General features: G+C 45.6%; 1 protein-coding gene across 2 annotated transcripts in view; it reads left to right on the top strand.

The window, feature by feature from the left end:
• GALNT17 (polypeptide N-acetylgalactosaminyltransferase 17) overlaps window positions 1–22,383 on the top strand; it is a 635,334-nt gene that overhangs the window by 305,624 nt on the left and 307,327 nt on the right. For both annotated transcript variants that reach the window (XM_017895202.1, XM_017895203.1), the window contains 2 exons: window positions 12,360–12,534; window positions 17,469–17,666. In XM_017895202.1, the coding sequence (XP_017750691.1) occupies window positions 12,360–12,534; window positions 17,469–17,666 (373 nt within the window). The remainder of the gene's footprint in view (window positions 1–12,359; window positions 12,535–17,468; window positions 17,667–22,383) is intronic.

The following is a 22,383-nucleotide window of genomic DNA, read 5'->3' on the forward strand; positions in this document are numbered from 1 at the left end:
AAAAAAAAAAAAAAAAAAAGATTCACACTGCCTTTGATCTTGGAAACTTCAGGGTCCTGAATATGGAGCACCCCAAAATGCTAGAGAATGGTGAAGTGGCGGGATGCCTCGCTTCAGTTATTCCATTCCTGGCTGTCAAACGCATTTAAAGAAAACTTGAGTAAGAAGTGACCAAGCACCAAGATGTGACCCTGTTCTCCCCAGGGCTTCACATTGCTTGTGTTCTGTTTTGCTGTCTCTTTAATGACTGTGACTTTTGCTATTTCAAGGAAGAGATTTGCCAGCTTCAGAGCATTTGGAATCAGTATCACCGTAAATAAGAACATAATGAAAAAAAAACACACCCCAGCCTGTAGACAAATTTGATTGCTGAAAGTCATGTGTTATTATTAGAATCATCTGCAAATGCCAGACTTTCAAATGCCTTTGATGGGGTAAGATAGGGGAATGCTCTTTTAAATGGGGGAGACAACTTAGAGTTCTCACCTAGACAGCTTATAGCCTATGCGTACTATGATGTTTCCTTGTAGGTTTGGGCTACTCATATTTATTTTCGAAAAGGTAAAATGTAAATGGAAGAAGCGGTAGAGAGGAATTTCTTAACAAAGGAATTGGAAGCTGAGATGGCTTTCCTTTACAAAGTGCCTCTCATGAATGCACAACTCAGTGTGATATATTTAGTTTAACACTTTGATGTTTTGCACCTCACATCTCTTTGCTTTTCTTTTCGTCTTTTGCTTTCTTTTGTCCTTGCTTTGATCTCACTATGGAATCGCCCTCAAAATGCTTTCATACATAGCAAAAGCTTCCCTCTTTAATCTCTCTCATTCTTCCTGAAGTTTCTCACTCTTGCCTCATTTTTGCTCCAGCCCATAGTCAGCAAGTGCGTTATTTAAGTCTGCAAACCTGAGAGATGCTCAGAGAATAAAATACGCAGTGCAGCCACCTCCTGGGTTATTTCATCCTGCAGTTTTACATGCTTGCTTCCTCTCCATGGCTACTCTTCAAGCCCAGGATTTCAGAGACAGATGGGCCCATGCCATAGTGGCAAAGCTGGGGTGGGGTGTGTGTATATCTACCAGATACGTGGCTCCTGTATCCCTCAGGCTTCTTCAGAGCTTCACTGTATTGTTCAGAAGAGTTGGAAGCCCAAAAGGTTCCCTGGATGCCCAGTCTTTTGAAATCTCTTAATCAGCCCTTAGGTCTCTTCTCTGTGGAACATTGACCACAGTGAGCAGAAGGCAACCTAGAAAAAGTAGGCACCTGCCTCAAGTCCAGAGCCTGCTGCTCCCATCCTGCAGCCTGGCCAACTTTCTACTCATGGTTACAGCCCTAATCCTTTATCTTCCCTCTCTGAAACTGGTGCTGATGGCTGCAGATTCAGAAGAAAATGGGATCATCATACTGGTGCTTTGCACTCGCATTTGGTCCTCATGCAACCCTGCGCAGTGGAATAAGGCTGTATACACTGATAATTAGTCTGTAATCAGAGATGTGGGTGCTTCCAAGCTACTAGAGGGAGCCAACTCTCAGGACAAGCCCAGGCCAGGCCACAGCAGCTTTGTATTAGCAGACAAACAACTTCAGATTTCACAATATCACGTTCACAGGAATCAGAGGTAGAGTGGTGATGCGTGTAGGCATGTCACTTACAAATGGTGTGACCTTGGGAAAGTTACTGGCCCTCTGTCTTAGTCCATTTGGGGACTGCTGTAAGAAGCACCTTAGGCTGGGCATTGTGTCTCATGCTTGTAATCCCAGCACTTTGGGAGGCTGAGGTTGGAAGATCACTTGAAGCCAGGAGTTTGAGACCAGCCTGAGCAACATAACAAGACCCCATGTCTACTAAAATAAAATAAAAATTAGACAGGCATCGTAGTGCATGCCTGCAGTCCCAGCTACTTGGGGGGCTGAGGCAGGAGGATCATTTGAGTCTGTGGGTTGGAAACCACAGTGAGAGCTATGATCATTCTGTTGTACTGTAGCCGGTGTGACACAGGGAGACTATTTTCTAAAAAAAAAAAAAGAAAAGTAAAATAAAGAAATAATACCTTAACTTTTATGTATCCATAAAATCAAAAATAACGAAGTTAAAAAGAAATGCCTTAGACTTGGTAATTTATAAACAATGAAAATTATTGCTCACAATTCAGGGGCCTGGGAAGTCCAAAGTCAGTGTCTGGTGAGGGCCTGCTCCTCATAGATGTCTGTGTGTTTCCATGTGTAGTAAGTGGTGAACCAGCTCCCTGGGGCCCCTTTTGTAAGGACACTCAACCCATTCATGAGGGTAGAGTCCTCGTGACCTAATCACCTCCTAAACACTTGCCCTCTTAATACCACCCCATGGAGGCATTGATTGGCATTTAATGTATGAATTTTGAGGGAACACAGACATTCAGAGCATAGCACGCTCTCTATGCTTCCGTTTTCTCATCTGTAAAGTGTGGTTGATCATGCCCTTACTTCACAGAGTCTGTAAGAGCTATGAAGGAGTTGCTGTAGGCCAACAGCTTGTGGCTCTTAATAAGGACTCAGTAAGTATGAAGACAAATGTTGTGGAATGTTACAAGTTTCCAAGACAGCCCATTCACTGGTTCAATTACCAGAGGAGATCTAATTTGGCTGACTAGTGTTCTGGAGTGTTTCCTGATTAGCTGACATTTTTAGTCAGCTTAGTTAGCAATTTGGGGATATAAATATTTCATTATAGATACAGACAAGCATAGTATTTGAAATGTTTGAAAAACAGTGATTGTCAGCAGAAAAGGAACTCTGGCATTGGTGAAATCTGCCTCCCAGTTAGTATTCTCACTGAGAAACTAACAAAGTTTACACATTGGGCCCCTCCCTTGCACGGGTGCCCTTCGAGGTCATCTGATGACCCCTTGCTGTGTGTTTACATGTCATGCATTTTTGGAAAACTTACAAAAGTAAGCTTTTAAAATGTTTCTCAAAGAGAATGCCCCAAATTGTATAAATTTCAGGTCCTACAAAACCCAGGTTCATTTCTGGGATTTGCTATCTCCATTGGACAGATAAGAAACACCTATGCTGCATAAGCGAGATATGCAACCTAATTTCTCCCCACTCCACCATCTTTTGTTCACTTTCAAAGATAAAACCTTAAAACTTTGTCTAATAATATTTAAAAAAAAAATTTTTTTTTTGAGATGGCATCTTACTCTGTCACCCAGGCTGGAGTGCAGTGGTACAATCATCGCTCACTGCAACCTCTGCCTCAAGCTGGGCTCCCACCTCAGCTTCCCAAGTAGCTGATACCCAAGTGTTTTCAGTCTGTGTTTTATGTTCTGTCTAGGGTATCGAAGTTAATTCTTACATATATAAAATATTGAAATCTCTCAGAAAAAAAAAAAAAAAGAGATGATGCAGAAATGTCAAGTGTCCCGACTAACGTCTATGCTAAACTCTGTGTTGAAGACCATTTTTTTCACTGTGGTCTCTGTCATAAGTCCCTAAGCACAGAGAGCTGGATGTTTCCATTGGGGTGGAGAGAAAGGCTGGCATCTGGGAGGGCCCAGGGTGTGGACACCACGCAGGCGCTGGATTCTCTCCACATCCAGTCGGGAAGAGCTCAGGAACTCAAGTCCCATCAGGATGAGGAGTCTTACCTAAGTGTCTCACCAGATGCTTCCAGACAGAGGTAGCCTTGGAAACCCATTGAACAAGCTAGCAGCAGAGATGTGCCCAGGGAGAAGGTGGCCTAGGAGGAACCCAGGGGAGGGACAGACTAGCTGACCAGACTGGGTTTTAGGGGCAAGCCTCCAGTCCACCAGTTACCAACATAGGGGTTGGAAGGACCCCATGGCCACAGAATATGAATCAGACCTTCAGCAAAGTCAAGGATTTTAAATTCACACACTCAGGCTGGGCATGGTGGCTCATGCCTGTAATCCCCGCACTTTGGGATGCCAAGGCAGAAGCATCACTTGAGCCCAGAGTTCAAGACCAGCCTCAGCAACATGGTAAAACCCTGTCCCTTCAAAAAATAAGTAACAAAATTTGCCAGACATGGTGGTGCATCCTTGTAGTCCCAGCTACCCGGGAAGCTGAGGCAGGAGAATCACTTGAGCCCAGGAGTTGGAAGCTGCAGTGAGCTATGATCCAGCCACTGCATTCCAGCCTGAGTGACAGAATGAAACCCTCTTTCAAAACAAAACAAAACAAAATTGCACACAACATAAAATCACTTCTTCTTCTGCACTTTCAAAACTAACAGACATAAAAGACCACATATTTTACGACTCCATTTTCATGAACTATGTGTATTAGGCAAAGTTACAGGGACAGAAAGCATGTTAGTGGTCACCAGGGGTTGGGAAAGGGGAGATGGGGAGCAACTGCTCAATAGGTATGGGGTTTATGTTTGGGGTGATGAAAAAGTTATAGATAGTGGTGATAGTTGCACAACATTGTGAATGTACTTAATACCAGTGAATTGTATATTGTAAAAAGGTCAAAACATTTTAAACATGGTAAAAACAATGAAAAAAGTGAACCAGTGCTTTTGAGGTGTTTGGGGTTTGCATGAGAATGACCTGGGGGTGCTGGCCAGTTCCACTAAGGCCCACTGAATTAGGGTTACTGAGAAAGGAGCCTTGGAACCTGCATTTTCATAAGGTCCCCAGTGATTCTCACTCTGGAAATACTGGCAGGCATTTTCATTCTATTTTGTTTCTTAATTGGAATGTGCCATATGTGCTATTTTCTCGTCCCCAGCTGTCTCAACCCATGCATTCACAGTGAGCAGCGTGCCCAAACCTCAGCAGCTGCTGGCAGGGAGAGGTGTTGGTGATAAACGTGGCAGTGGTGGCAATGGGGGTTGATGGTGTCAGAAGGAGTGTTGATAGAATTGTGGCATTAGTAGCAGTGGTAGCAGGAACAGGGAGTGAAAGCAGAAGGCAGGACCATTTGGGATCCTTGTCCAGAGACTGACCTGATTGTGAGATTGCCCCACGCAGAGGTGGCCAGCCATCAGGATCCCAGTTTTGGAGCCAAGCTTGGTGGCTCACACCCATAATTCCAGAGCTTTGGGAGGCCAAAGTTGGGGGATTGCTTGAGGCCAGGAGTTTGAAACCAGCCTGGGTAACATAGTGAGACCTCATCTATACAAAATAAAATAAATTAGCTGGGCATGGTGGTGTGTGCTGGTAGTTCCAGGTACTCAGGAGGGTGAGGCAGGAGGATCGCTTGAGCTCGGGAGGTCGAGGCTGTAGTGAGCCATGATTGTACCACTTCACTCCAGCCTGGGCAACAAGGCCAGACCTGTCTCTGTCTCTGTACATGTGTGTGTATGTGTGTATATATATATTTATTTATTTACTTATTTATATGTATTTTATATATATACTGTATGTGTGTCTATATATATATATACACACATAGATACATATATACACATACATATATAAACACACGCACATATACACACACACACATTTAAATTAATTTATATATATATATATTTTAAAAGATTCCAGTTTTGGAAATGGCATGGCAAACCCTCACCATGTAGGCCAAGGTCACTTCTAGAGGGTTCAATCTTTTAGATGAGGCAGGAAAAGTAGGTCCTAGGCAGTGGGGAAAGTGGAGATGAACAGGGCAACACTGGGATTCTGGAATGTCAGCTCAGTTGGGGTAAGCTCTGGCCCACATTCAGGGTCTAATTCATCCCAGATTGAGTTAGGCAGGGGGTGTAAATGCTAAGCCAGAGCCACCCAATAGGCACTTAGCAGACCAGCTGATGCAGCAGCTTCCCATTTGAAGCTTGTAAGAAATATAAGTGCTTGGGCCAGCTCAGACTTACTGGTGATTCCAATGCAGATTGAAGGTAGAGGAACACTCACTCATCTAAGCTTAGACGGATTCTCCTGAATCTCCATACTTTGAAGGGCAATTGAAATATTCAGTAAGTCTCATCATCAAGGCTTAATAACTGTGAGGGTTGAGAGGTCAGGTTGCCCACCATTGTGGATGCACAGACTTGGCCCAATCCTGGACTGGGTGGCCACTTCCCAAGCACACATAAAAAATCCCAAGCACTGAGACTTTTGCATTGGTTCTGGAGGCAGGTGGAGCTGAGTCTGTGTTAGGACTACCAGGTTCATATGACCACTGTGCAGTAACAGACCAATTACGCTGAGACAGCAGGGTTTGCAACAGAGAAAGAGTTTCATGATTGTAGGGTAGCCAAGTGAGGAGACAGGAAGAGATCCTCAAATCCACCTCCCTGGGGATTTCTGGGCCTGGGGCTTTGAAGGGGATCATGGAAGGTGAGAGGCTGAAGAATCAAGGTCATTCATTGATAAGGGTAAAGGGGATGACATTATCAAGATGTGGAAACTGCATTCTTTAGTGAGGCAGCTTCTTGTGGGGTCCTTCAGACCAGCTGATGTCAGCAGTTTCATTGGTATGGAGGACATGAAAGAATATCTCAAAGGGAAAACTTAATGTTTTATAATGTTCAAGTTGTTATCAATAGAGCAGTTAAGGGGGACTGTAATCTTGTAACAGGGTCTATTGTCCTAGTCATTCTAGTACAACAGGCACCAAGAAACTATGATGAAACAGGTCAGAGACTAATGATTAATGATGAATGTGCTGCATGCTTGGTTTATTTTAATTTCCCCCTCCCTTCTTTCCTGAATTTTTTTTTCTTTTTTTCTTTTTTCTTTTTTCTTTTTTTTTGAGACAGAGTCTCACTCTATTGCCCAGGCTATAGTGCAATGGCATGATCTTGGCTCACGGCACCCTCCACCTCCCAGGTTCAAGCGATTCTCTCACCTCAGGCTCCTGAATAGCTGAGATTACAGGCGTGTGCCACCAAGCCAGGCTAATTTTTGTATTTTTAGTAGAGACGGGGTTTCACCATGTTGGCCAGGCTGGTCTTGAACTCCTGACCTCAGGTGATCCACCCACCTCGGCCTCCCAAGGTGCTGGGATTACAGACGTGAGCCATTGCGTCTGGCCTCCTGATTAATTTTATAAAGTGTACAGGGGCAATTTCAAGTCTACTAGGTCAATACTTGCTCCTGAGCAGGGCTCTGAGACCAGGGATGGTGCCGATAGTTTATTCTGTCATATCACTGAAAGTGCAGGATTGAGACAGAATTCTGTAATGTTCTTTGCTTTAGTTCTTACTGTTTCATAACTTTATTTTTGTCAATTTGTGCTCCGTAAGCCTGGATGACATGTGTTTGTTTTATTGTTAAGGAGCAGGTGTGCATACCTCCCTCTCTAGTCCTTCCCGATCACAGGCAGTGTTCGCTTCTCCCCCTCAACCTCCTCAAATGCTGTTTATCAAAATCTTAAAAAACACAAGGGTTCCCAAATGGCACTTGGCCAATTTTTTATTGGATTTTATAACATTTATTTTTGTCGAAATGAGTTTCTGCATTTATTTTGCAGAAGGTAAAACATTTATTTTGCAGAAATGAGTTTCTGTTTTCTTCTCTGAGTGTGTTCGTGAGGAAAAGAGAAAGTAAGATGTTTTCTTAGTGTTCTTATAACGTCCTAGAATGGTTTAATCTGTTAAGGATGATAAAGGATCTTAAGTGAGGGAGTGACTTTCTTTTTTTTTTCTTTTTTGAGAGAGTCTCTGTCTGTCGCCCAGACTGGAGTGCAGTGGCACAATCTCAGCCCACTGCAACCGCCGCCTCCCGGGTTCAAGCCATTCTTCCACCCCAGCCTCTCAAGTAACTGGGATTACAGACATGTGCCACCACGCCTGGCTAATTTTTGTATTTTTAGTAGAGATAGGGTCACACCATGTGGCTAGGCTGGCCTCGAACTCCTGAGTTCAAGTGACCTGTTTGCCTAGGCCTCCCAAAGTGCTGGGATTATAGGAATGAGCCACCGTGCCTGGCTAAGGGGGTGACTTTCTAACCAGTGTCAGGTTGGGGATTTGTGTACTTCCATGGGGGCCTGGGGACCTGGTTTTAGTTGGTTAATTTATAGACTCATTATCTTTAAGGTGAATTTGGGCTCTTGTACCCCATCTCAACTTCAGTTTCTCTCCATTTTCAAATCTCAACACCCTGATGCTCTTAGGCGGTCTCAAATGTGTTCCACCAGAGCCAGGCTTTCTGGAAGTCTTTCTTGAGATGTCCTCATCCAGTTCTCTCTGTGTTGACCCTGTCCCTGCAGGAGACAGCTGAATCTGGAGGGATTTCTTTTTTTCTCGCTGGTACCATCGGGGGCCTCCTGTTTGTCTAGATCAACGGGCCATTCTCAGCTCTCATTTTCTCTAATGCATTTGACTTTCCTGACCCCGGAGGTTGAGTAGCTTTTTGAGGACAGGGACTCTGTCCTTCTCACCCACAGAGACTCCTTTAAATATTTATAAAATGAATGCACATATCTTTCTTCCAGAAACGCTGCCAAACACTTTACCGGATAATGCTTCGGAACTGGCGTCATAGGAGCATTATCCTGTAAAGTGTTGGACTCAGTTTCAACACTTCCAGATGATGCTCTTGGGCTCTCAGGTTTGAGAACTGCAGTTCCTCCTTGGAGGCCCATCTGTACTGCCTTGAGCATAGCTTCTCCAGCCCTTCTTCCTTCTACATTCTCTATCCAGCCCTCTACAAAATAAAAGAAATTAGCTGGGCATAGTGGTGCATGCCCCTAGTTCCAGCTGCTCAGGAGGCTGAGGCAGGAGGATTGCTTGAGCCCAGGAGGTGGAGGCTGCAGTGAGCCATGATTGCTCACTAGCCCTTCTTCCTGTCTCCTAAATACATGTGTTTCACAAAGTGTGGTTCTAAGTCTTCTTCCCTGCATTTCCTGGAACTGTCACCCTCTCATGGCCATCAGAATCTCGTGCCCAGGCTTGAGTGCAGTGGCGCAATCTCAGTTCACTGTAACTTCCACCCCACCAGGTTCATGTGATTCTCCTGCCTCAGCCCCACTGACTGGCTGAGATTACAGGTGCCTGCCACCATGCCCAGCTAGTTTTTGTTTTTAATAGAGAAGGGGTTTCTCCATGTTAGGACGCCATCTCTCATCACACAGTCCCTGACACCTCTGCCCTGTTTTCTCCCCTCCAGACCTTTGTCGTGGTTCAGATGCCTACCCCAGAATGTCCTCTGGCCCCCTCAACCTGTCCTCAGAGAAACTCATCAACTTGTTCTTCCTCTTCTCTTCTTTTTCTCTTTTTAAATCAGTTGTATCTGGCCGAGTGTAGTGGCTCACGCCTGTAATCCTAGCACTTTAGGAGGCCGAGGTAGGGGGATCACTTGAGCCCAGGAGTTCAAGACCAGCAGGGACAACGTAGCAAAACACTGTCTCCACTAAAAATACAAAAAATTAGCCGAGTATGGTGGCAGGCGCCTGTAGTCCCAGCTACTCGGGAGACTGGGGCAGGAGAATTATTTGAACCCAGGAAGTGCAAGTTGCCGTGAGCTGAGGACACGCCACTGTACTCCCGCCTGGGTGGCTGAGCGAGATTCCATCTGAAACATAAAATAAAATAAAAATAAAATAAATCAATGGCATCTTCCCAGTTTCCTAGACTGAAACGTTGGTGCTCATGATACTGTCATCTAAGTAGATACAATTTTTCACTTAGGTGTTTTTTGGTGTGCTTATGTATTCTAGAATAGTGAGAGCTCATGTCCAAATCTTCTGCATAACTTAACAACTTTTTCCATGAACGCTCCCGGCCAAAACAATTTCTCTCTCTCTGCGACTCCTCACAGCACTCTTCCTCCATGGCCATTTTTTTTGTGGGGATGGGGGGACCATTAGCTTCATTTACCTTATAATATTGAATATTATAATTTATTTTTATTTTTTTTTTTAGGCGGAGTTTTGCTTTTGTTGCCCAGGCTGGAGTGCAGTGGTGTGATCTCGCCTCACTGCAACTTCCGCCTCCCAGGTTCAAGCGATTCTTCTGCCTCAGCCTCCTGAGTAGCTGGGATTACAGGCACCTGCCACCACACCTGGGTATTCTTTTTTTAGAAGAGACGGGGTTTCACCATGTTGGCCAGGCTGGTCTCGAACTCCTGATCTCAGGTGATGTACCTGCCTCGGCCTCCCAAAGTACTCCTTCCTATAATTTTTAAACATATCTCATCTCCTTAACTCGATTGTAAGCATCTCGAGGGAGCACTTGTGTCTGAATTGTCTTTGCGCACAGGCCAGAGCACAACTCAGTATCTTATAAAGTCCAGAATCACACTGCAGGGTCTGGGAAGAGAAGCCTGCTCAGTGTCACTTGTTCTTAAACCCTGATCATTGGATGGTGGCATCCGCCTCGATGTTTCCATACGCTGTTGTTTGGAGCAGTGTATCCCCGTACCTTGTAAGAGTGAGAATGGTGTCTACTGCTATACAGTAGGCCCTAGACTTTATAGATGATTTTGGCAGCTGGGCGCAGTGGCTCATGCCTGTAATCCCAGCACTTTGGGAGGCTGAGGTGGGTGGATCACCTGAGGCCAGGTGTTCGAGACCAGCCTGACCAACATGGTGAAACCCCATCTCTACTAAAAATACAAAATTAGCCACGCGTGGTGATGCATGCCTGTAGTCCCAGGTACTTAGGAGGCTGAGGCAGGAGAATCACTTGAACCCGGGAGGTAGAGGTTGCAGTGAGCTGAGATGGCGCCACTGCGTTCCAGCCTGGGCAACAAGAGAGAAACTTCATCTCAAAAAATAAAAATAAAAAAAAATAAAAATGATATTGGCTAGTTAGAAAGACAAGCTGTTGTTCTTTCTAAATTTCTGGAATTTATGCAATTAATCAACATTATTAAGTATGATAAACCAATTATTATTAGATTTACCATTTATTGAATGCATATTGAGTGCTTTCTATATAGCTTTTCCTTTAGTCTTAGCAGCCATAAGGCTAGTACCAAATGTTTAGGCTTTATCCTTTTACTCCTTTAATACCTCCCAAAACTCTTTAGATATGAGAAGGCCAGTGGTAATGACCCACACTTTCTTTTGCCAACCTTACCGATCCGTACCCATATATCTCCCCCGAAGTCTCGCAACTCTTAACAAATGAGGAACTTAGTTGATACCCAGATGTGGTGAGTGATGTAGCCAGGAGCTGACATCCTGTTCCTGGGAAGAGCCACGACCAGGTCACAGGTCACGTGGCAGCTAAGTGCTAACAGTGCCTGCGGAACTCCTGGCATGGTGCCCAGCGCTCAGCACTCAGAATGTTCTCCCTGAACTTATGGAGATTCCTGCAGTCACAAGCCAACCCTGGTCACCAGGTGGGATTCGCCTTGTAGCATTCCGTGATCTATGGCCTTTGGTGACATGTCCCTGAGTACCCCAGCACCCATGCAGGACAGGCACCTGGAGTGCAGGTATCTAAGAATCCTCTCCCTGTTAGCCCCTCATTTTCCTCCCTATACCTGGTGATTTTTATGCACATAAAGTACCACTGTTTTGCTGTTTTTTTTTAAGATGTCTTTATTTTTATTCTTAAAATTAAAGACCAGGTCTTGCTCTGTTGCCCAGGATGGAGTGCAGTGGTGTAACTATAGCTCACTGCAGCCTCCAATTCCTGGGCTCAAGTGATCCTCCTGCTTTGGCCTCCCGAGTAGCCGGGAGTACAGGTGCACAACACCACACTCGGCTGAGTATCAGTCTTTATGTCTATAGAGTTAGATTCAGTTGAATTGTGTTTCAGCTCTCCCGTTACCCCAAATGTGACCTCGGAACAGGTTAGCCTCTCTAAGATTATGTCTTCATTTGCAAAATAGAATTAATGTAGTTAATTAATGGAACTAATCTAGCAACCTCCTAGGGTTTCTGCAAGGATTAAATTAGCTCATAGAAATGCACTTTCCCAGCTGCTTGTTGCAGAAGGGAGGGCATTCAATCCCTGGTAGCTTTAGTTCTGCCTCCAAGGTAGCACTTCTACTACTGAGCAGAGACTTATTTTGCATCCCAAGGCATGTACTGTAAGAGCAAGGCTGTGTGCAGATGGAAAAGCCCGTATAGAAATTGATAAACCGGATGGACCCATGGGGTAGCAGGAGGACAAGGACAAGGATTCTGGTCAAGTTTGGAGGGAGGGCCATGAAGAAAAAGAATCTTAAGGGACATCTGCCGGCACGTAGCAGCCAGAATATAAAAGCCAGGCCTGGTTCCCATCCAGCTGTACGGATTGCAAACTGTCAGAAGATAGCTGTCCTGGGTGAATGCATCAGAGATGTCATCTGACTCCTAGACTGATGAGATTTTCTTTTCTGCCAGAATTACTAACATGCGATTTTTTTTTTGAGATCTTTGAACTCGCTGAAGATCTGTGGGCATTGCAGTGGGTTAGATGCAAATTTGCAGTGACATGTTTATAGACCTTCTTGCATTTTTGTTATTTGCAGAGGAGTTGAAGGTCCCCCTGGAGGAGTATGTCCACAAACGCTACCCCGGGCTGGTGAAGGTGGTGAGAAATCAGAAGAGGGAAGGCCTGATCCGTGCTCGCATTGAGGGCTGGAAGGTGGCCACCGGGCAGGTGACTGGCTTCTTTGATGCCCACGTGGAATTCACCGCTGGCTGGTAGGTCATGAGCTGAAACTCAGGGGTGCTCAAGACCTGCATTGTGGTTGAGAGGGGCTGGAATCTGGGAGGTGGGACATTTCACCTGTTAGCTGTACGGGCACTTCCAGAGAAAGACTCGTTGAAGAAGAAAGTGAGATCATTGTCTGGGATAAAACTGCGGAGCAGGGAGAAATTTACCTACCGTCTGTTCGGTTCATCATCATTGGCATCATCATCATCATCATCAAAATCCCCAATGAAAATAGTGTATCAGGCTGGGCACGGTGGCTCACGCCTGTAATCCCTACACTTTAGGAGCCCAAGGTGGGTGGATCATTTGAGGTCAGGAGTATGAGACCAGCCTGGGCAACATGGTGAGACCCTGTCTCTACTAAAAATACAAAAATTAACCGGGCACGGTGGAGCACGCCTGTAGTCCAGGCTACTCAGGAGGTTGAGGCAGGAGAATTGCTTGAACTTGGGATGCCAAGGTTGCAGTGAGTCTAGATCACACCACTGCACTCCAGCCTGGGTGACAGAGAGAGACTCCATCTCAAAAAAGAAAAGAAAGAAAGAAAGAGAAAACGGTGTATCAAGTAGACAAAACTCAACAGAATCCTTGCAAATGGAACAAGAAGTCATATTTTTCTTGTTCTCTTTTCCTTCTTTGCTGCTGTCTTTGCAGGGGAGGATGGTTGACTGTCATTGTAAGAAACGAGATTTAGTTATAATTCTAACGACTCAGGTAAAGCTGCCCAGATGTATGGGATTATCTTTCACATCATTCGGAGGAAGGTGAAGCGTATTTTCTGCAGATATGGTCCTGATATTTTTCCAGGTGGAAAGAACAGAGTGTGAGAAACTGGTTGAGTGTACAGGGAGTAGAAGATTTTGGATGCACAAAGAGTGAGGCCACAAAAATGCCAAAATCATGTTAAAATTGGAATAGAACTTTCCCCTTTAAAGCGTGGTCAGATGATTGTTGCTAAGTAACCAATGATCCATCAAGTTAGAGGTTAAATAACCTGTACCCTGGGTTGCTTAATTAGTAAGAAGCAGAGTCTTGTGTTTCACAAATATGTTTATTTACACTCATTGAGGCCGTCTTGAGTAAGTGTTGTTCACTGTACTAGATTTGAAGAACCAATATCCCATCACTAATTAACATTAAAATGTCTGTTCTTCTTCATTTGCAACAACCAATAAACCAATGTTTATGCATATGACCACTTAAGAAACCCGGGACCACTGATAACACTGACCCCTTCAAGTGCATGCTGGGGTCTGTTGCCATCTCAGACACCAATTTTCCCTCCCAGTTTTTTGCTGTCATCAAACTCTGGTGACACCCAGCTGCATGTCTTCAGCCCCCATCTCTCTCCTGAGCTCCAGAGCTGTTTATCTCTAGTAATAATCATTCCCAAAGCGTGGTGCCCAGACCCACAGCATCCACAGAATCTGAGAACTTGTCAGAAATGCAAATTCGTGGGCTCCACCCAGTCCCCTGAAATCAGAAGCCGTGCAGGTGGGATCCAGCGGTCTGTTGTAACCAGCCCTCCAGAGGACTCTGATGCATGCTCCAGTTTGAGAAGCACTGAGCCATAATGGAAGCCTTCTGAAAAAGATGCACGCCAATGTTCTGTCACAGCCTCAGGCCTGGCATACCTTGTCTTTTCCTTGGCATCATTGCATCCTCGTTTCTTTCCTTTCAAAACTGGTTGGTCCCCACACATATCCCTTTCCCTTGATTTTCCCCTTGCCATCATGTTACTCATCGCTTCAACCTCCAGCTTCAGCCAGTTTTGTCTGCCGTTTCTCCTGTCTCCCTCTTTCAAGAGTGTCTTGACCACCACTCTCCCAGCTTGGTTCTTCCTTGACATTCACCTAAATGAATGCAGTCACTGCTGAAACTCATTCTTTTGGCAGATACTTGCTAGATGCCTACTGTATCCCCTGGTGTTGTTCTAGGTTTGGGGTTTGCCTGGCACTGAGTGATTTCTCAGAACTTGCAGTGGTAAGGCTGGAAGAGTCCTGCACAAACTGGGATAGTTGGACACTAAGCTGGGGTTCAAAATCTGGCAGGTTTAGTATCTGCCCTCAAGTCTACAGTCTAATTCTAGTCTGTCTAATCGAATCCACCTATCATCTGATTCTCCCTGATGTCTGTGACTTTAGTCTTTGCCATTCAGACTCATTTTCCACACTTCTACCCAGGTGGCATAGAGCCCTCTCTAAATTAAAACCCCCTGGTGGTTCTCCATTACAAGGTAGATAGCATGTCTCAACTTTTACCAGGTTCTACTGCAATAGAAGTCTCCAGTCACAATGACTTACAGCAATACATGTTTCTCTCTTATCTGCATGGCACATCAGCTGTGGTTGTCTGACTGTGGCTGTGCTTTTATCCTCTGTGTTCTGAGAGTCAAGGAATCCTCCTGTCTAGAACATCCCATCTTTGTGGCTCAGGGGAAAGAACAGTGACTGAACTTCGAAATGGCTGTTAAAGTTTCTGCTCTAATATGACACCGTCACTTTCGCTCACATCCCATTGGCAAACCAATTCACATGTCCAAGTTAAATGTTAATTGGAGGTTGAGGAAGGAGTGTGCTTCTCTAGGGAAGCATTGCAGGCCATCTGGTAATAGGCAGGACATCCCCAGGGCGGAGGGAGCAAATTATTGGGAATCGTCAGACGTTGTCTAGTAGACAGTAAGATCAAACTTCTCAGCCGCAGAAATACCAATGGGGCCGGGCACGGTGGCTCACACCTCTCAGCACTTTCGGAGGCTGAGGCGGGTGGATCACCTGAGGTCAGAGTTCGAAACCAGCCTGGCTAACATGGCGAAACCCTGTCTCTACTAAAAATACAAATACAGGCGCCTGTAATCCCAGCTACTCAGGAGGCTGAGGCAGGAGAATCACTTGAACCTGGGAGACAGAAGTTGCAGTGAGCTGAGATCGCGTCATGGCACTGTAGCTTGGGAGACAAGAGTGAAACTCCATCTCAAAAAAAAAAAAAAAAAGAAATATCGTTGGAACCAAGGTCTTCTGCCTCCATACTCAGTGACTCTTACTGCTGGTGGATGGGCTGAACTGAATGTTTCTATATGCATGGTCTGGGCTTGTATGGGATTCATCATGGTTCATCAAGGAGGTAGTGGAGCTTCAGAATTAAGACATGAACCGGACCATCTAGGTTAGAAACCTGATTCTACCACCAGTTGGCTGTGTAGCCTGGGGCAAGCTGCTTAACCTCCCTGGTCCTCAGTTTCCTCATTTGGATAATGCTGATCATCGTATCTACCTCATAAGATTATCTTGGGGGTTGCATTAGTCAGCACATGTGAAATATTTAGAATGGCACCTAACACTAATAAGTGCTCAATAAAGATCAGCTATCATTAGCTCATAAGAACAATAGACTGTGTTCAGAGATGATTAGCAAAGGCAGCTGCACAGTCACTGTGACTTGAATAAGGTGGGGAAAATGATCTAGGAGTTGAGAGGAAGAACTCCCACAGGAGAGGTGGTGCTTGGTCTTGGGACCAGGTGGTAAGAGAGGTGGGAGAGGTGGTACTTGGTCTAAGCCTTCTTAGATGGCTGGGCTTTCGTCCAGTAGCAAAGGGCATTCCCAGGGGAGAATTTCATGAGTGACAGCTTGGCTGGGACCATGCTTCTAAGCCTGCCTGGAAGCCTTGGAAAATCAGTGCCATTTGGCTTCAGCTTATATGGTGTGTGCAGAAGTATTGGAAGCAGGTAATGGCCCAGGGTATATTTTATTGCTCATTTTAAATAGAAAGATGAAATGAGCCAACAGGTAATTCAATAGCTGCAAATGAAAAGAGATGGGTTGTCGACTGTGTGTTCTCATTATTCTTCCCGATAATGCAGAGGAATGGGATTTTTGCTTGACTCTGTTCCAAAGCCTGCATTCTGTTCTAAGCTGGGAGATTAATGCCCTGGCTTAGGAGAGCCATCTTCTCCTTCTCGAATATGGGAAATGATCTCTTCCTGCGCCTGCCTTGGAGACGCACGATGTTGGAGGTGTCTGACCATCTGCTGTCTCCTAAGCCAGCCGGGCTACGCCTTGAACCTGAAGCCAGATTTCTGACGAATGCCCGCTGCAGCCTCGAGCTGGGGAAGTGAGCAGGAAGCCAGAATTCTGCCTGCCTTTGCATTTAATTAGTTTCCAGTCTTCTATTGCTAACCAATTCAATTAGGTCGCTTCTAAGAAATCAAATCATCAATTAAAACAACTGAAATAATCACGCCCCCACACACACACACACACAATTAAATCATCAATTAAAACAACGGAAATAATCATGCCAACACACACTCACACACACACACACATACACATACATACACACACACAAAATTAATTAAAACAACTGAAATAATCACGCACGTGCTGGCGCGCGCAACACACCACCACACACACACACACACACACACCCCAAACAGCTAGTGAATATAACCAGGCCATCCCAGGCAGAAGTGACCTATTTTGGGAAAGGAAATTCAGTGCCAGCAGAAAAAACAAGCGGTGGCAGTCAGTGCCCTAGGGGTAAACTGACGACACTGTGTAAAACTGTTGTGCAATGTAAATCGTGGAGTCCACTGTCAATATGAAAGTGAGACTTGGCACTTTCTTGGGAAGGAGACCCCATGTTCTGAACTCTTGCTCTAGGCTTTTCAGGCTGGAGCAGGCATCACTGTAGTAATTCCAACAAGGGTGAAGGGGTGAGCTGATTTCATACACTTTACAGCCCAGATGTGAAGCTGCAGGATCCAGCTTGGGCAGGTCCCTGGGAGCCTCAGTTTCCATCTGAGTTCCAGCCTTCCCAAAGCCCAGCCTTTTAACGGAATGCTGTTCATTCCCTGTAGTCTTGGGAGGTGTGCCTCAGGAGAGAGAAGAAAGGTTTCATGTCTGTTTCTCTATGTTTCAGGGCTGAGCCGGTTCTATCCCGCATCCAGGAAAACCGGAAGCGTGTGATCCTCCCCTCCATTGACAACATCAAACAGGACAACTTTGAGGTGCAGCGGTACGAGAACTCGGCCCACGGGTACAGCTGGGAGCTGTGGTGCATGTACATCAGCCCCCCAAAAGACTGGTGGGACGCCGGAGACCCTTCTCTCCCCATAAGGTCTGTGGCTGGTTAGCTGTGGTGGCCAACAAGCCCCCAAATTCAAGGGTAAAAAGGAGCCACTGAGAGAGGCCAGAAAAGCCTGCCTTGGGCTGGAGCAGCTGTGTGCACACAGCTCTCCAGGAGCCGTGGTTGTCTCAGGATCACAGCTTTCCTGCAGAGGGAGGATGTTGCATTTTGCACCTTTATGTAAAGTTTTCAAGTGCAGCTTTTCAGCGGCGATACTGAGAAGTTTCAAATTGATAGTAATGTTCACACTTCTTTATTCTTCCTCGTCTAGGAGGAACTGCATTCAGGAGCTTTTAAGGATGAAGTTTGAAAGTTATTTTTCTGGGGCTATTTTATACTTGTTGAAGTCTTGTACTGTTGTCGTGTTTGCACTCTTTTTCATGATACAAGATCATATAGAAAAGGACAAGGGGGTGTGGCATTCTGGGAAGCTGGAGGGACGTTGGGGAACTCTTTGGAGCCCTTGTCCTGGGTCCCACCAAGCTGCCTCTCGGGATATGGAGATCAATATCTCGAGGCATAATTGCAAAACTCAAATAGAAAGGAGACTGAGGCCGGGCGTGGTGGCTCATCCCTGTAATCCCACACTGTGGGAGGCCAAAGTGGGTGGATCACCTGAGGTCAGGAGTTCAAGATCAGCCTGGCCAACATGGCGAAACCCCTTCTCTACTAAAAATAAAAAGATTAGATGGGCATGGTGGCAGGCACCTGTTATCCCAGCTACTTGGGAGGTTGAGACAGGAGAATCACTTGAACCTGGGAGGTGGAGGTTGCAGTGAGCTGAGATCATGCCATTGCACTCCAGCCTGGGCAACAAGAGCAAAACTCCGTCTCGGAAAAAAAAAAAAGCAAGGAGGTTGAATGAATATTGATTTCAGTGCTGTATTAGTTTCCTCTTGGTGCTATAACAAGTTACTATGAAAACAATGACTTGAAACCACACAGATTGATGCTGCTACAGTTCTTGAGGTCGGAAGTTTGCAATGAGCCGATGGAACTAAAATAAAGGAGGGGTTGGGTCAGGAGGGCTGGGTCCTTCTGGGGGCTCTTGGGGAGATCTATCTCCTTGCCTTTTCCAGCTTCCAGAAGCTGCCTCCTCCCTCGGCTCATGGCTATGTCGCATCTCCCTTTCTCTCCAGCATCCTTCATCACGTGACCTTTTCCTCCTTTGCTTCCTTCCCTCTCACTTATAAAGGCTCTTGTGATTATATTTTGGGTCCATACAAATAATCCAGGATTATCTCCCATCTTGAGATCCTTAACTTAATGGCATCTGCAAAGTCCTTTTCCCAAATAAGGGACCATTCACAGGTTCCTAATCTCTGGAACCTGTGAATGGTCCCTTAGGAAAAAGTGAAATGGGAGTGTTCCCTTAAACCTTTGCGGGGCATATGACAGGGATATGGCTTGCTTCTTCAGTGCCCCACGGCTCAAACCCCTAGGGGGATCATGCAGATGGGTAGGTTTCGGGGAGCATTTTGGGACTCCGACTCCATGGCAGTCTCTAGGGTTGAGTGTTTATGGCTCCTGAAACCTCCGTTGGTGTGTGTTACAATGTGCTCTTTCAGCTTTGCCATCTGCAGGCAGATTGTGTTAATCAGCTTAGTTAGACCCTCTGGCTTATCACAAGGACAGAGAGCTTTCTGTATCCTGGGTCCTTGCCCTCGCGTATCGGAAAAACCAGATCACATGTGGGCTTGGAGAATGAGTGCAAGGTTGGTTTTCCTGAGTGGTGGAGGTAGCTCTCAAGGCGATGGATGGGGAGCAGGAAGGGGGATGGAGTGGGAAGGTGGTCTTCCCCTGGAGTCGGGTAGCACAGCAGCCAGACTCTCCTCCAACTACCCCTGGCCGAACTCCCCTCAGCATCCACGTCATTCTGCTGTTGCTGGCCTACCGGTGTCTGCTGGTATCTGTCCATGTGTTCTTCTACTCCTCTTAACGTCCAGCTGCTTGTGTCTGTGCCCACTACGGTCCCGGACTGCTTGTGTCTGTGCCTCCATGGGCACAGGATGGAGGATGGGGCATCGTGGGTCAAAAGGCAACTTTTTGACTGCGAAAACAGAAATACCTGTCCTCATTTAGGTTCGTGAGCACAGGCCCAAGGGTGGAGCCCTTGCCAGGGACCCTGCCCTTCTCTACCCAGCACTTCCCTGCCCCTGTTCCATATCAAAAGGACTTTGCAGATGTGATGTGGGAATCCTAATCTCTGGAACCTGTGCATGGTACCCTATTTGGGGGAAAGGGCTTAGTTGAAAATCCTCTGATCCCCAAGTTATAGTTCAGGACTTTATGTGAGTTCTTCTTGAGGACCAAACTGACTCTTAAAATCATGATTCTGTCTTATGTCGGGAGAGGCAGGAGAGGCCTATGTACCTGGGCTCGGTTTTAGGGGTGTGGTTGTTGGTGTTAAGATAGCAAGATGGAATAATGGAGTAAGGATGAAGACTTTTTCCAGATAGTCATGAAGTTCTTTCTCAGTTAAAACATTTGTGATTAACAAGAGTAAGAGTTTAGCCAGGCCCAGTGGCCCACACCTGTAATCTCAGCACTTTAGGAGGCCAAGACAGGAGGATTGCTTGAATTCAGGAGTTTAAGACCAGCCTGGGCAACACAGCCAGACTGTGTCTCCATTGAAATAAAATTTTAAAAAATTAGCCTGGTGGTGGTGTGCTCTTATAATCCCAGCTACTCAGGAGGCTGAGCAGGGAGGACTGCTGGAGCCCAGGAGGTCGAGGCTGCAGTGGGCTGTGATCGTACCACGGCACTCCAGCCTGGGCAATAGAAGGAGACCCTGTCACAAATAATAATAAAAAAAGAGTAAGCTTTTGAAAAATTCTGTTATTTTTCTGCTCACACCAAGAGCTGAAAAATTGCATTTGAGTAGAGCCAGCCATGGGCAAATTTGTACAGGAGAGAAGGTAAATCTTTTGGGTCTACAACTTCCTCAAGCTCTCTTGTGGCTCAGCTCCCACCCAACCTGTTCATCATGGAGTGTTTCAGGACCATATTCTTGGCTATCTGCAAATAATATTAATAGTGTAAGGTTAACTAAAGCAAAGCCTTCAGGGATATTTGAGCTTTAATGGCGAGTGCTTGAAGACATGTTGACCTTCAGATCTCAAAGGGATGAAACTCAAAGGATGGACTCACAGACAGTGACTTTCACATGTTGGCTAAAAGATACTTTATCCCAAGTCTCGGCACTGACACACGGGAGACTGGCCTCCAGCCAGGACAGATAACAGCATGAGGGTGTGACTGTAAGTGCTAGCAACAGAGAAAAAGAAGTGCTTGCAGTGCAGTGCCTTCGGATGCCCAGCAAACATCTATAATGACTGTCTCTGAGTGTATAAGGCTCTAAGCAAAAAATTAGCTTGTATTTCATGAGTTACAGTAACATTAACAGGTGATTAATATGCACTTTGAAAAGACGCAAGAAAATAGTCATGATCATGAGTCATTAATATTACATGCATCTCTGATGTACAAAATAGAATGAAATGCCAATGATCTCTTTTTAATGTGTCTTAACTTACGGGATGCTTAATTTGTTAATAGTTGATGGGGAAATTTAATTGTAGGGATGAATTTTTATGGTCCTTCTGAAATTATTAAGCGGATACAATATGCTTTCTTAGACATGAGGACATGGCGGTTTCTCTTTCTTGCTGTGATGCCAAAATTTTAATAGTTATGATTTTACTGCGGTAAAAGATGGGCCAAGGAGAACGTTTCATCATCCAAATGGTATTAGATTAGACAAGTCTTTAGATACTGAGACTTCCCAGTAAGCAACATAATATAGGAGATTTGCATTAAGGGAATTGATAATTCCTTCTGTTTCAGTTCTTTTCCTGTTTCTTTCTATATATATTAATATTTTTTTTGTCCTGCCTGCTAAATAGCTATTTTTTCAGGTTTTCTCTTTGTCCTCCACTCTTCTTTTCTACATCAGAGTTTCCAGTATAGCAAGTGGGTAAGTGCCATGAAAGAGGGCAAAGGCTGACTGTAAGGGTAAGAGGTTGGGGAACTGAAGAACACAGGTCCTGCCCAAGGAGGCAACTGTTCCCAGCTCTGCTTGATGGTGCTGGGGGTACATAAGGCCAGTGTGTTCAGGCCTTCAGAATTTTTTTTTTTTTTTTTTGAGACAAAGTCTAGCTCTGTCACCCAGGCTGAGTGCAGATATGCAATTTTGGCTCACTGCAACCTCTGCCTACCGGGTTTGAGCAATTCTTCTGCCTCAGCCTCCTGAGTAGCTGGGACTAAAGGTGCGCGCCACCATGCCTGGCTAATTTTTTGTATATTAGTAGAGACGGGGTTTCACCGTGTTGACCAGGGTGGTCTCGAACTCCTGACCTTGTGATCTGCCTGTCTCGGCCTCCCAAAGTGCTGGGATTGCAGGCGTGAGCCACCGCACTCGGCCCAGAATTTTAAGAGCAGCCATAAATCTAGAGCCTTTGTGAAATCTCCTGCCTTCTAAATGTTGACAATAAACCCCTCTTCTTCAAAACTTCAAGGACCCAACCACATGTGCCTAGACTGCATTTGACCACCCAGCCCCCAGAACTTGATCTTGCCTTTACACTCAACTCCTTGGAGACCTGTGTTGTTCCCAGGATAGCTTTCATTTATGCATCTCGCACTGGCAGTGGGCACCTGTGGTATGTATTGTGGGTGCCATGGTGGGTGTATTAGTTCTTGCCCTGCT

This window comes from Rhinopithecus bieti, unplaced genomic scaffold, assembly GCF_001698545.2.
Source record: "Rhinopithecus bieti isolate Rb0 unplaced genomic scaffold, ASM169854v2 scaffold_23236, whole genome shotgun sequence".
NCBI lineage: Eukaryota > Metazoa > Chordata > Mammalia > Primates > Cercopithecidae > Rhinopithecus > Rhinopithecus bieti.